Source organism: Cupressus sempervirens, chromosome 8 (assembly GCF_028749045.1).
Source record: "Cupressus sempervirens isolate cs-2001-9-10 chromosome 8, ASM2874904v1, whole genome shotgun sequence".
Lineage (NCBI taxonomy): Eukaryota > Viridiplantae > Streptophyta > Pinopsida > Cupressales > Cupressaceae > Cupressus > Cupressus sempervirens.
Window position 1 is genome coordinate 754,800,218 of NC_143125.1, and position 14,714 is coordinate 754,814,931.

General features: G+C 36.6%; 1 protein-coding gene across 3 annotated transcripts in view; it reads left to right on the plus strand.

Moving 5' to 3' along the window:
* The window catches only part of GLA1 (Folylpolyglutamate synthetase family protein), a 261,863-nt gene that overhangs the window by 76,465 nt on the left and 170,684 nt on the right, over positions 1-14,714 (plus strand). For all 3 annotated transcript variants that reach the window (XM_089795217.1, XM_089795218.1, XM_089795219.1), the window contains one exon: positions 12,102-12,164. In XM_089795217.1, the coding sequence (XP_089651343.1) occupies positions 12,102-12,164 (63 nt within the window). The remainder of the gene's footprint in view (positions 1-12,101; positions 12,165-14,714) is intronic.

The window sequence follows — 14,714 nt, forward strand, 5'->3', positions numbered from 1 at the left end:
AAAGTCCGCCAGTGAGAAAGTACTCCACAAAAGGTGAGAAGACGCAGAAGGGTGAGAAGACCCTCGGAAAGGTTAGAATCTTGCGCGGAAAGAGGAGACCTCGTGGAAAATGTTTCTGTAGACAGTCTGCCCGCGGGACAGTCCGTACACGGGACACAGTCCGTGGGACAGTCTGGCCGCGGGACATAGTCTGCAGACAGCTGTCCATGGGAAATTCATTCTCTTCTTTTTTTTTCTCTCTGGTTTTTTTTTTTTTCAAATTTTTTTTTTTTGAATAAAACATACATAGCACCTCAATTTGGCGTTGAAGCATCGCCGTCCTCTAACGACAACAATGGCGAGGGAATCATCTGGGCATACGGCGACGACGACGGCACCTTTCTAGCTCGGTATATTTTCAATTTGGATCCGTTGACTGCCTGAGGTACCTCTCGCTCGTCCAACGTCCACAACTTCCTCTCGGATCTGGTATGGTCCGACCCATCTGACCTTAAAATTTCTTGGCTTAATCTCATTCTGCCCATCATACTTTAGTACCAACTGCCCCGGCTGAAACCTGTTAAGTTTGACATGCTTGTCATGCCACGTCTTACGTCTGTTCTGTGTCACCTCCGTCGCCCACTGTGCTTGTAGTTGTCGCTCATTTAGATTATTTCCTTGCTGTCGACACCCATCAACTAATTTTATGGTGCGATACATTTTTTTCTTTTTGTGCGGTCGGTTCACCATATACCGGACAGTGGGATCTTTCTTTTTTTTGAGTTTAGACTGTATGTTCTTCCCCTCAGCTTCAGCCGTAATTGCCTTTCCTTCTTCCACTTTTCTGTATTCCTTCGGACATTCATTTTTCTCTTCTTTCTCACCTTCGTCTACCCTTAACATATTACAATTTGCTAGTGGAGAAGGCCATTCACCGAGTCTAGATTGTCGTCATTTGATCCTCCTCCTAGTGTCAATACTCCTCCTTCGTCCGGTTCCATTTTTCTCTTTCCTTCGTCGTCACTTTTGCCTTCACCTTTTGAATTTGATGATGCTACCTCCTCACCTACCATTTGTGTGTGCAGGTCAATTATGAATCTTTTGCCTCCGCACTCCATTGATAGGGTATTACGTTTCCAATCATGTTTTACTTTTGCTTGCACCAACCAATTACGTCCCAGAATAGCATCATATCCTTTTCTTTTCAATGGAATGACCACAAAATCCAATAGAAATGGTTGCGTTCCAATAGTTACCGGTTGCGCCCTCAAGGTTCCCAACGGTTTGATCCCGTGCTGGTCTGCCATGAGCAGCTGGAATGTAGGTGGCCACAACGTCGGCTTTCCCAACTTCTTCCAGGTATCCTTTGGTAACACATTCACGTCGGACCCTCCGTCAACAATTGTGTCTGTTAGAACATTTTCCAAAATCCCCATCTCGACAACCGTCGGATGCCTTCCCATTGCGAGTGCCAAAAGCATTGGGTCTGTTGCCGTCATTGCACTACTGTCCCTTCCTGTGTCCTCCATTGCTTTCGGAAATGGTGTATAATTCAGAATGGCTGTCCGTAACTAGGGCATTGTGAGAAGGTCATGTATCTTGACCGGCACCTCCGTTTGTAAGATCTGCCGTATGATGTTTTGTTCTGTGGAGTTCCTTGCCAAGGTACCGGTGATGTCTTTCAATTGAGATGTCTCCATCGATGATGCCTTTCCAGCTTCTGCTTGCGCTTCCCCCAATTTTCTGTTTTCTTCCGCCGGGTCCGTGTACACCTTCGCTTGCTTTCGTGTAATTGCCAAAACCTCCTCTTCATCTGTGCCGACAATGATCAAGTTTACTCCAGACTTTGGGCACTTGGCATCTTCATGGTCGCCGAGTCTGCACCATCTGCATAATAATTTCGGTGTGTTTGCCATTGTACAATCCCGCGCAAAATGACCCCACAAATTACATGCTCGGCATTGAACAATCAGTCGTCCATTTGCATCATACTAGATTTGACTTCGGCTGCCATTATTATTGTTATTGTTTGCATTGTTGTTGTTATTTTGCCCTTTGCTATTATTCCTGTACCCACCTGGAGTGGCACCATCAATGTTTGCATTTCTGTTCCCTCCTGACGTGGAAGCTAGTTGTGTAAGAAGCACTTGCGGAGATCCTTTGGTTTTCATGTTAAAGGGGCATTCCTTTGTCGAATGGCCCATGATCTGACAAATGTCACAAAATTGGTTCTTTGGATAGGATCCTTTAGTATGAATGTCGGTTTTACACTTTGTGCACCACAGCTCACTGCTCTTTGTCTCCTTCTGCATATTTTTAAACTCCATCATGCTGATTATGTCCTTCTGTAGGGTGCGGACCTTCTTGCTACTGCCTTCATCGTCGCTGCTATCTTCTCCGGAAGGCTCGTCGTCATCAGAATCAAATGAGCTAGTCTTCTTCTTCTTGTTTGTCTTCTGCTCACTTTCAAGGTTCAATGCTCTGTTATAAGCTTCTGTGTATGACGATGGTGGCACAATTTTCATTTTCTTCTGTAGGTTTGGGCGTAGGCCTTCCACGAACCACCTTTTCTGAAGTCCATCTGCCGGCTTATTTTTCATTTTGTTTATCAAATCTTTTAATTTCTTGGTGTAGACATGGACAGTTTCGTTCTTTCCTTGCTTAGTATTGAAGATCTCTGCTATAATTTCATTATCGTCACGCAACAGTTGAAATTCGGCCAGAAACTCCTTTTTAATGTTATTCCAACTGTCCAGCTTCTGTGGATCTGTACTAGTAAACCAGTCAATTGCCACGCCTCGTAGGGTGGTCGAAAATTGCCTCATCCAGTCGTCTTCATCAGTTATCCCATTTGCCTTCCAGATCGTTTCACATGTTTTGCAATGTCGAATGGGATCGGTTGTACCATTGCCATCGAACTTTGGCAGTTTTTCTTTTGGTCCCGCCATCACAATTGGTTTTTGTAAACAGGCATTGTTCGGTCCTGCAACACTGGTGCTGTTCACTCCCACATCGGCGGTTTGCACTCCCACATCGGCGAACTGTTCTCCCACATTGGCGGACTGTTTTCCCACATCGACGAACTGTTCTCCCACACCGGCGGATTGTTCTCCCACACCGACAGTCTCAACAGCTGCGAACCTTGGTGAAGAAGGGTCGTCTGAAGTTGTCCCCTGCGGAAGTATATCTTGGACGAAGAGTTCACTCCATGCTCTTGCTCTGTCGGCACTCCAAGCCGTGCAAGTCGATGCTCTTCTGTCTGGATTCTCTTCCCTCAGCGAACACAAATTTAAAAACTCTTCCCGTGCTTCTTCCACCAATTCCACCCGCTGCCGAGTTTCCTTCAATAATTCTTCCGTGCTCCGATTTCCGTCGGCAATCTTTTGGAATCTCCTTCGGCGTTCGGCTTGCTGTGCCAGAATTAAATTTTCTTGCGCACTACGTATGCCATATTTCCGCTTTATCTTATTTTGATCCTTGTTAAGCTGATTTGGCATTAAGCTTCATTCCTCCCACCTTCCAGGTTCATAGGGCAATGGCGCCAAATGTTTACCGCATAGGTTAATTAAGAAATGCACACAGATAATGAACACGAATAGCAGAACTCCTTAGATTATTCGCATATGCCAGAACATTACATTATGCTTGATAAGATGCTTTACAATGATCCCAGATATGGTATAAATACTTTCTGCCAAACCTTCCCGAAGGAGTCTGTCAGCCACAAAACATTAATCTACCCGTTGGCTATAAAATCTATCTGCTACAAACTGGTTACTGACGTCGTCGGCTACAAAGTACAAAATCTGCTGACTACAACAAAGCCCATAAGGATATTGGAAAGAAGAAACAACATCGACCATGGAGTAGAAACCTAAAAAAACAATGAAATTGAAAGTAGGATAAGAGAAAAACAAAGAGGTCGGAATACTGGACGAAAAGTGAATGAAATAGGGCTATGAGGGGACATTGTAATGTTCGAAAGTAGAAACCAGAAAGAAAAAAAAAAGAAAATTGAAAGTAGGATAAGAGAAAAACAAAGGGGTTGGAACCCTGGACGAAAAGTGAATGGAATGCAGGTATTAGGGGACATTGTAATGTTTGAAAGTATTCATACTTTCAAACATGCAATATCTTCATAAAGCCGAATTTTGAAGAGAAAAGAACACTTTAGGTAGGGTGAAGGAAAGATAGAGAATCTACAAATATATAGGATAGACGGGGAGAAAGAGAAACAAATGAAAGAGAGAAAAGCTAAGAATAGCAAGTTTGGAGAGAAAAAGTAGGAATAGACCGAGTCTCAAGGGAACATGCAAGAGTTGAATATCCTTCTAATTTAAGAGTTAAGGATATGAAACTCATCTTAAAAGATGTTGAACTAAATTTAGAGTATTATAATGTTTAATTTATAAATTGAGGGGAGTTTTAGTTAGATAATGGAGAATTACAAAATTTGTTTTCTTGTTCTAAGATTGTATAAGTTAAATAGACTGACTATGAAATTGCATGAGTCACCTTAAGGATATCTTTTTGCTTAGTTGATTTACCCCTAAATCCTTAAAATCTTTATTCATCATGTATTTTAAATTACTTAATAAGCTATGATCCTAGATAAGAGGTCTAAGATAAAAGCCTATATCACTTTTACTAAACCTTATTTTTCGAAGCATTCTCTTAAAGCATATTTGTTTTTTGACAAAGATTAATCACACCTTTGTAAAAATTTGATTGGAAGCTCACCTCTCTAAAGTCTTAAGTGCTAGATCTATAGTCTATTTGACTTAGTACTTGTGTGTAATTGCTTTTATTTAAGTATATAGTTTATTCAAGATGGATCAAATTATTCATCAAGAGAAAGTCCTCACCATTTGCTCCCTTGTTTGCTAATGAATTTGCTTCTCTATTTCCTTCCCGATATATATGTTTGATGATCGATTCTTCAAATTTATCAAGAGCTAAAATGACATATTTGAGTTTGGAATTTAACTTCCAATTTGGAGTGTTTCATTTCCTTAGGGCATTTAATATGATTTGTGAGTCCCCTTCTCTTATCGTTTGATCCCTATTTTCAAACTGAGCTTTAGGCCTTAAATGAAAACCTCTAATTCAATTAAGTTATTAGTTGATGATCCTAAATGTTTCAATCGCTTGATTAACCAATTGTTATTATTAGAGTGAATAATGCAACCAACACCCATAGGCCCTAGATTACCTCTTGATGCCCCATCAAAGTTGAGTTTGGCCCATCCAATAGGTGGGGTTTACATTTAAATTCATTTCTAGCTTTTTTGTTGGATTCTGAGTAGATTAACAGAGGATAAATAAGATTAAACCAATTATTATGCATTTCAGTGTCTCATTTAGAGAAAGATCCTTCTTCTATTTGAGAATTTCTAAGATTATTATTTCCAACTTCTACAATGCATGCTTCTATTTTGTTAATTAGCAAAGTTAGATCCATAGTGTCATTGGCGAAGATTCTTCTATTTCTCTCCTTCCATACTTCCCATAGCAAAACAGAAGGGGACATTTTCCATAAGTTGCTGTAGGCTCTAGAATTTCCTTTAATTTGCCAACTCTTCAAAAGATTAGTGAGATTATCTAGGAAAACTGTTGACCAATTCAATTTCTTGCATAACCATTTCCAACATTAATTGGTGTAGGGACAATGGTAAAGCAGATGATCAACCAATTCTGAGTCATTTTCGCATAGAGGAGTTCTTGTTGGGCCCTCAAAGTCCCACTTGGTGAATTTATCAGCGGTAAGAATTCTATCTTGCAATATTGCCTAGTGAAAATAACTCCTTTTGGGAGATACAAAATTTCAACAAAGATTGAGAGGAATATCAAGATTTTTCCATTGTTGGGAGTTAAAATTATTTTGCAATCTCTTTTAACAATATATATTTACCATTCTGTAAAGGACCCCAGATTGATGTATCTGGTCTAACTTTGTGATTGGTTATTCTATTATTTAGAAATTGATTATAAATCTGTTTTTCCTGGACCAGTAGATTAGTTTCTTCGATGGATTTCTAGTGCCATCCATTCTCGTTGTTGTCTTGATAGAATTGTTTATAATCACAAACTTGTTTACCCCATATGTTAGTAAGAGAGGATTTTATGTTAGCTAGTAAATTTAAGCTATCAGGGGACGGTAAACCGTCCCAAGATTCAGATTAAGGCATCCCTACTTGGAACAATGTCTCAAGTTAGATTATTGAGAGGAGGGGACGACATTATAGCATAAGGTTCCAGATTCTAGATCCTTTGGGTAGATTTTTAATCCGAAAAAGAGAGGTAGGCTCTACACTATTTAGATGCTTATGTAATAAGATTTTTGCTGATTTACTTTCATGCTCTTGATATATTCTCCAAGCTAGCTTTGCACCCAAGGCTTCATTTTGCCAGTTCAATTTCTTAATGCCTAAGCCTCTTGCTTCTTTGGGTCTACAAATTTTTTCCCATTTAATTAGACCTTGTTTTTTTTTCCATCCTTTCCTTGCTAGAAAAAGTCTCTAAGTTTTTTATCTAGTTTATTCTTAAATCCTTTTGGAAGCGGAAGTCACGACAATTGATATGTAAGGATTGCTGATAGTACTGATTTAATCATAGTGACTCTACCAGCTTTCATTAACCATTTTCCTTTCTAGTTTTCCAATTTTTTGTCAATTTTTTTCCGTAATAAGGTTCCAAGTGTTATTGTCTCAATCTCCCTTATCCAGTTGGATCCCTAAATATTTATAGATTTCCTTGTTTGTAGCCCATAATGTTACATGTATTTTTTTCTAATTTGGTAGTGTTTATGAAATTATTTTTTGATATATTTGGTTAACTCTTTGTCCTGAAGCTTCCATATAAGTTGTAATAATTTGTTTAAAGTTCTTAACTTCTTCTATTGTACTTTCTCTAGGGAGAATAGTATCATCTGTGGATTGTTGATGGGTTAGTTTACGAATTTCCTTCATAACTGTGAATCCCCCGACTTTTCCCATCTGATTGTGCTTCTTTACTTGCTCTACCAAATGCTTTAGCCTTGATTATGAAGAGAAACGGGGATAATGGGTCTCCTTGCCTAATACCTCTAGACGTATTGAAATAACCTTCAAGAGTTCCATTAATGAGTAGAGATATTTTGGGTGTTGAAATACAATTGTAGATTAGGTAAATCCATTGCTTGGAGAAGCCAAAAATTTTGATGACCTTACAAAGAAAATGCCAATCCACCTTATTGTAGGGATTTTGTAAGTCTAATTTCATTAGCATACAAGCTGCTTTATTAATCTGTACCGAATGGCTTAGTTCTTGGATAATAATGATTCTATTAAATATTGATCTATTAGGAACATAGCCTGTTTGTTCTTCAGAAATGAGTTTAGGAAGGACAATCTGTAGTTTGTTTGCTAGTGCTTTGGAATATATTTTGTAAATAGTGTTGCATAGAGCTATAGGTTTGAAGTCCTATGGATCCTCATGTTCTGGTTTTTTAGGTATTAATGTTAGGAATGTGTTATTAATTTCTATTAAAAGGTTCCTAGAGTTTCTAGTAGCTTCAATTGCCTCCCACAAATCATTACCTAGAACATCCCAACATTTTTGAAAAAAGAAGGTTTGAAAGCCATTTGGGCTTGGAGATTTATCTGGATTCATCTTAAAAAGAGCTTCTCTAATTCTTCAATAGAGAATTTCTTATTTAAAAACTTATTATCTTCATCTATTATAACTTTGGGGATAAAATTCTTCATTATATTTTGAGCGGTGGAATTTGATGTCTTGTAATTGTTTAATGTATTGGAATATTATTCTACAATATTTTTAGCTCCTTGATCTGTTTCACATATATTTCTTGAATTATCCTCAACTTTTATTATTCTATTGGTATTTTACTATTTTTTATTATTAATGGTGCTATTATGGAAGAATTTCGTATTTCTATCTCCTTCTGATGAGCATGTTTTCTGTGATTTTTGTTTCCAATATATTTCTTCCTTAGCTAGAATATTTTCTTTCTTTTCTCTCTCATGTATTTATCATTATCCATCTCGTTCTTAATGACTTCTTTGTTATGCTTTTTTATTTCCTCTTCATTGTCTAGTTTTTGTTTAAAGATATTATTGCAATGTTCTTTATTTCATTTTGAGATCTTTTCATTTAACATTTTCAATTTTGCTATGAAACAAATTAGGATTTAAAGAGGCAGGACCATTCTAGTAAGCTAAGATTCCATAATCTTCATTCTTGGCCTGATTATCGAAGACATTTGTATTGCTGTCTTTGGTAACAAAGACATGAAGGTCTGCTATTACGTTACTCCTAACTAATTTTTCCTTTGGATTATATAGGAGCTTATTCTCTAAGGTGGCAATAGGGTTCCTAGACTAGGCTGAACTTGATTTTTAGGAGCTTTACATAATTTCGAAATTACTCTATTATTTGTTTAAGTGTTGTTAAAAGAATCCGCGACATTCCTATTGGATTGCTTATTTAAAGAACTTGGACTTTTGAAGCAAAAATGGTTGCTAGGGTTTAAGTTAGTGTTCTGAGACTCTATGAGTCCGAGGCAGAGGCGGCCTTTCCAAGGCAAATGGCCTCTGGACGCGGACTCGGCTGAGTCCTGGCAGAGTCCAGTCCCAAGCCCAAGACTCTCCCAAATTTGTTTTGTTTTCTTTAAATTTTTTTTTCTATATTTTTTTTTTAAAAAAAAGAGAGAGATTTCTGGAAGGTGTTCTTTTTTAGTGTATATTAATTTTGAAAATGATGTGGGGCTCATTGCCAATATTGTTTACTATCTGGGTTTCATAATTGAGAAGTCGCTTTCAGCATTGTAGAGTTCAGTAATGTTGTATAGATATTTTTAGATTTACATATATTTGTGTTAGAATTCTATAATGATGTATATGAGTTTTTTTTTTTTTTTTTAGACTTACGTGTTCATGAATGTTAGAACTCTCTAGTGTTGTACATAAAGTTATAAACTTTTAGACTTACATGTATATGTGTTGTTGGCTATGTCCTTGATCATTTTCTTGGCAAAAATTTGTAAGCCAACTACAATTTTTATGAAAAACTTTTACCATTAAAGGTTGTGTTTCACCAAGCAAATTGATAGACATACTTGAGAGCCCTGTTGTTGTCTACAATGCACACATAAGCTATAACAAACATAATTTTCAATATTTGAGTCTTCCATGACTTATCTTAGGCGTATTCATAGGAGGGCATAGGCTACTATGAACCTTAGTCTTCTACATTCTAGCTGATATTTTGATATATGTTTTCAACTTTTGATTCCATGGCTTTCATATATTGTAGACATTTGACAGTTACACTATGTTTAACATTATATTATGTTATTAAGTTTTTTTCCTTTAGAAATTCACTGTTATACTTATGTGATCTATGCAAAATTGTGTATGAGTGTTAGTAGCTTCTATTTATCTCAATTATTATGTATTTGATGTTAATTGACTAAATGATGCATGAAAAAATCTTTAAATCCTTAAAAATCTTTGAATTTCATGGGTTTTTCGATTTTCCAAGTCCTTGCCGAGTCCTTGTCGAGTTTGAGTCCGAGTCGGATTTTGACTTTCTGAGTCAGAGGTGAGTCCGAGTCCCGTAACTATGCTTTAGGTCTATTCTAGTTGAATCCCTAATCCAATCAGAGTCAAGTACAGTTTAGAGTTTGAATTTTTAATAGGATAACTAGAGTTATTAAGCTTGCTTGGATAAGTGCAAACAAAGTTAGAAATGATATCTTTATGATCTAAAGGCATCTTGTTGGCCATACCTATTAATCTAGGGTTTTTACTCAAGGCTATTTTCTGAATAAACGGAAGACTTGAATACTACATTATCTACTAGATTACAATCTATTTGGCCTACATTTGGATTTAGGGTAAGAAGACATACCCTTTCCTTAACATACTTGCTTTGAGAGTTTCCTTGTGGATTCCATTCTTGGATAGATGGTGAATTGATTGATTTCCTCCAAGTAGCCTAGGCATATTTGCTTTTGGAGAAAAAGGACTGTTGCCTATCCCAATCTGAAGCCATCATAGTTTTTTGTTCAGTAATTGGATTTCTTTCCTTTGCTAGGATCACCATTGTTTTACTCAAATCTTTCCTTAGGGCTTTTTCTTCTAATGATTTCCATGGATTATTGTTACTGCAATCTGTTTTAGTTATTTCCACGCAAGATTTTACTTTTGCCGATTTTGTTATTGCCCATCTGGACCAACCCTCTTCCTTTGCAGCAAAGTTAACTCCATTTTGACCTGCCAGAGGGAGTTTGAGATAATCAGGGGGATCATTTGTGTTCTCAATTGTTTTTGCATACTGTTCCTGATTAAAATCTTGGCCTTCTGCATAATTTTCTATGCCATCAAATTTGTTCGTACATAGCAGAGGCAATTGGTATTTAAAATGTTCCTTGAAATTTTCAGCCTTCCCATGTTTTGTATGGGCAAAATGATTTGTTTGGTTCTAAACCTTTATTATTTCACATCTTGATTTTGTCGCAGAGTTTATCACATAAGGGGCAGAGCTAATTGCCGTATTAATATTATATATTAGATAATAATAAAATATTATTTCATGTTTATAAATAAATTAAAAATCCATACCACAAAATCAAAGATAAAAACAAAATGAAATGGATAACCTAAAACTTCAAAGTTTCAAACTATAAAACTAAACATTAAACAACTTAAAATGTTCCCCCCCAAAAAACAAAAACAAAAACATGGGAGTTATTGAGCAGCAACAAGCTGATAGTAGATGGTAATTGACAATCGCTAACCAATGTGCCATGAAATTTGCAACCAACTTCAAAAAACCAGAGCGGGCAGTTGCAGGATGAACGCAAATCTTGTTCTAAACCCTAAATAATTTCCTGGATGCCTTAGCGTCAAACGATTGATACTTGCAATCAAGGCCATTATTTATTAAAATATTGGCCCAGAACCCTAAAAAGCCTTCAGCATTTATTTTTTTGAAAATGTCAGACTTGCTTTATCCACACAAACTTTAGCCAAACTTTTGTGAATTTAGTGTTATTTTTATGGGTTCACTGAATTTCAGACCTGACAGATTTCTTTGTATTTCCAACTTTGTCTCTGAAATTGTTCTTCAATGATCAGATCTGGGAGGTAACTGTTTATCTTCCAAAATCGTTTCCAAATGGATCAGATTTGAATGTATAAGTCGGCTCTGCTGGTGATGGATCTGTGTTTTGAATTGTATTTGAAATGCTTCCATTTGACCTTTCTATATAGACTCCAAAGGTGTGGCTGAAGGGTTGGGTTTATCTCTCAAGGAGGCCGACTTGACTTCATGAATTTGAATTTTTCCTTAATTGCATTGATCTTCATTTATTTTTATATTTTTATTTTTCTCCTCCGAGGAGTGGAAATTCAAAGGCAACCATGAAGACTTAGACTTAATGAATGATGGGGGTTCATGGAGGGTGGATGTTTGCAAACTTCTAATTTCAAAGGGTAGAATTTCATAGTTGATCAATCAAATTAAATTCTTCATTTCCCACCTTGAAACAAACATGCATCACTTAACTTCCTGATCATGTCAACCTCTATCATCCTTTTGCCATTCCCACACGTAGTAAAATATTTGCAATCTCATCTCCAATGTTTAATTTTTGAAATCACAACATTTCAACTTCATGTTTTGTTACAAACTTGCTCAAACTTCTCAACAGCTTGGGGATACTAAGAGAGCGAAACATCTGCCGATGCAGACGAAAGTAACAAACACTTGCAACCAACTAAGCTAAACACTAAGCAACTGAGCAAAAAAATAGGTGGTCTCCATTTGCAACGAGGCATGTGTGTTTACAACACAAAACTAGCAAAATGTTTATTTGTTTATTCATCTTTTTTACCATACTGATATATAACAATCCTTTTTGTTTAAACATCTTATCGATAGAACTCTATTAATTGGGAAATCAATTCCTGTGCTGGTCTCGATTTTTCATGTATGAAATGATAATGGTTTTTTATGCTCAATTCTTTGTAGATTTTGCTCAAACTGTAGCAGCTATTTTTGTTTACTTTCATAATGTAGAAAAATTAAGTCTTGAATTTAATGTTTTCTATAATCGACAGGTTCTAACAGCATTGGCTTTTAAGTACTTTGCACAGAAGGGAGTTGATATTGCAGTGGTAGAGGTAAATATCTATTCTTAGTACAATAGATTTGTTTCTCTTGAGGAAATGAATATTGGACTTCTGTATATGCTCCATGAGTATATGTTTTATCATTATGTCTTCCTTTGATTGACTGTATTCTCTTGTAACCTTCACTACTTTACCCTTCCTATTTGTTAATAAATATGGACATCTTTATTCCTAACTCTAGCAAAATTTAATTTTGACATGTTGCATCATAGAGACAAGAGGAACATTTTAGCTGCTTATAAGTGTTGTGTTCATTTGATTTTCTTAAACCTATATCAGAAACTGTTGAATGATTACTATGTATCTTTTCTTTTAGAAGGATCTATGTATCTAGTTAACAAAGTTGTATTAAGAAATTCAGGGACAGGATGTCTAACTTGAGTTTTTAATTTTTGTCTCTTCTTGTTGTAGGACCTATCCTTTGGTTCTGGAGTTTTCCTAGGGCAGTTAGTGCATTGTTCTCGTTTGGTTGTTGTTGTTTAGTTTTCTCACCTTGGACACTGTTTGGTGTTCCTTCTGTGGGCTGGCCTCCCACGTTGTTTCGGCAGTCCCTTGGACCCTCTTTGTGGTCATTTGTTGGACATTAATAAATTTACCTCATCTTTTCTCTTGGTTTTGCATATTCTGTAGATTTATGTAAGAAATGTTGTAATTACCAAGGATGGCTATTACATATTAGTGTACACAGCTCAATGATATAGGTACAGGCATTTTCAATAAGTCAGATCCTTTGACTGTGTTCTGAATTTTTTGATATTGCATGGAACTGGAGTCTTGGAATGTAAGGTCCTTAATATGGCTATCACAATCCCCTAAAATGTAAGACTTAATTATCAAAAAGCTGATAAAATCCCTGGGGCCTGTTTCATGTTAGTTTTCTTATTGTGCTTATATGTTTGTACCAAATTGTTTGAGTCTCTGATGTACCGCTTCATGTGCTTTTCATACTTATTATGGAAAACATAGTTGGAGTTTCAAGGATGTGATAGTCCATTTGTCACCGAGGTAAAAGTAATTTTCCTTCTTTTCAATTGTATTTTTTCTCCTTTTATGCATGAAACCCATGTTAGGATTAAAATTCCGTTTTAACTTGCAGTCCTATGTATATTTTATGCATCTTGAACACTCTTGGAAGGTGTAGTTGGACACCTAGGCTGTTATTTGAGAAACAGTTTGTAATTTAGATTCCCTTAGAGTCTTGGTGTTAGTCCCCCAATCTATTCGTGGAGGAGGTGGAGCACTACAATAGTGATTGTGGTCAACTTAGAATTCATTTTAGGCACTTTCCCATTCCTAGGCACTAGAGGGAAAAGTGGAAAATCTTTTAATGATGGATCACACAAGTTAGTGGACTCCAAATTGGAGCTCTAGACTTGAGGAGTGAGCTGTCAAAGATTTGTTAGTCAAGATGCCATTGCAGTTATGTTTCTATTAAGGGACTTATTGATTGAACTCATGTGACATCGATGTGAAGTCATCACATATTTACTTTTCTTGAAGACTCTCTCCAAGGTGTGGGCATGGGGCTTTTGCTTGATATTATGGTTTTGTTGTCTCTCCTTGTCTATATACTGGAGGCATGAGATAGAGGCTTCATATCTAAAATATAATTTTTTAATGGTAGTCTTTGTTGAAAGAAACTTATTCAGATTTGCATACACTTTGAAGAAGACTTTATTGTATGTTTTTTCTCAGCATTCTTGCTAATTTCAGTGTTTCTTAACTTTGAAGACTATTTTATTGTAGCAGTTTCACCTCATTTCTCAACATTGTATGCTATTCGTATTACCTATAATTCTTCGTTTATCAGATGCTGCGAATGATGAGCTGAATTGCTACCCAGTGCTTCTCTTGGCAGAATTTTTTCTGTAGATATTTGTGAAGACTCAAAGTAGGCTCCAATAGAATTACAAGTAACAAGGAACGAAGTTCTTGATTTTATTTGAATTTCAGTAGATATGGTGTGTACAAAACATAATGCAATTCTAACAATTTGCCTTACAACATCACATGTGATTTATTAAAGAAGGGAAAGACAAAATCTCATACATTATTCATAACTGAATTCCCAACTTAAAACAACAGTGAAACCTGATTAATTTCGCAGTCCATAACCATTGCTCCTGCTGGTTGAAAGGGGGAGACCACGCTTTATGACAAGGACCATTCCTCAACGCAGCATAACCTTGGAGAAGTTCTAACGCCAGTCAAAGATATTAACAGGTCCGACTGATAGCTATGTGCGGCCAGGAAATGATGTAAAGCAATTAGCATTGCAGATCCCACAGTCTATGCGTTGGAGGATTTAGATACCAGTCTTCGTGCTTGGTCCTGCCGGCTTGAACACCATTCAAACCGATTATCTCCTTGGATGTCTAGCAGATAATTACCCAAGGCGTCACTCTCAACAGTATAATGGGACCACAAAACTCCCAATCGATTTGCAAATTAAATTCCAGCTATAAGAAATTAATCATGCAGCCGATAGGGTTTAATATGCCGCCCAATATGTGTTAAAAACAGTAGTAAAATTGCCTTGCC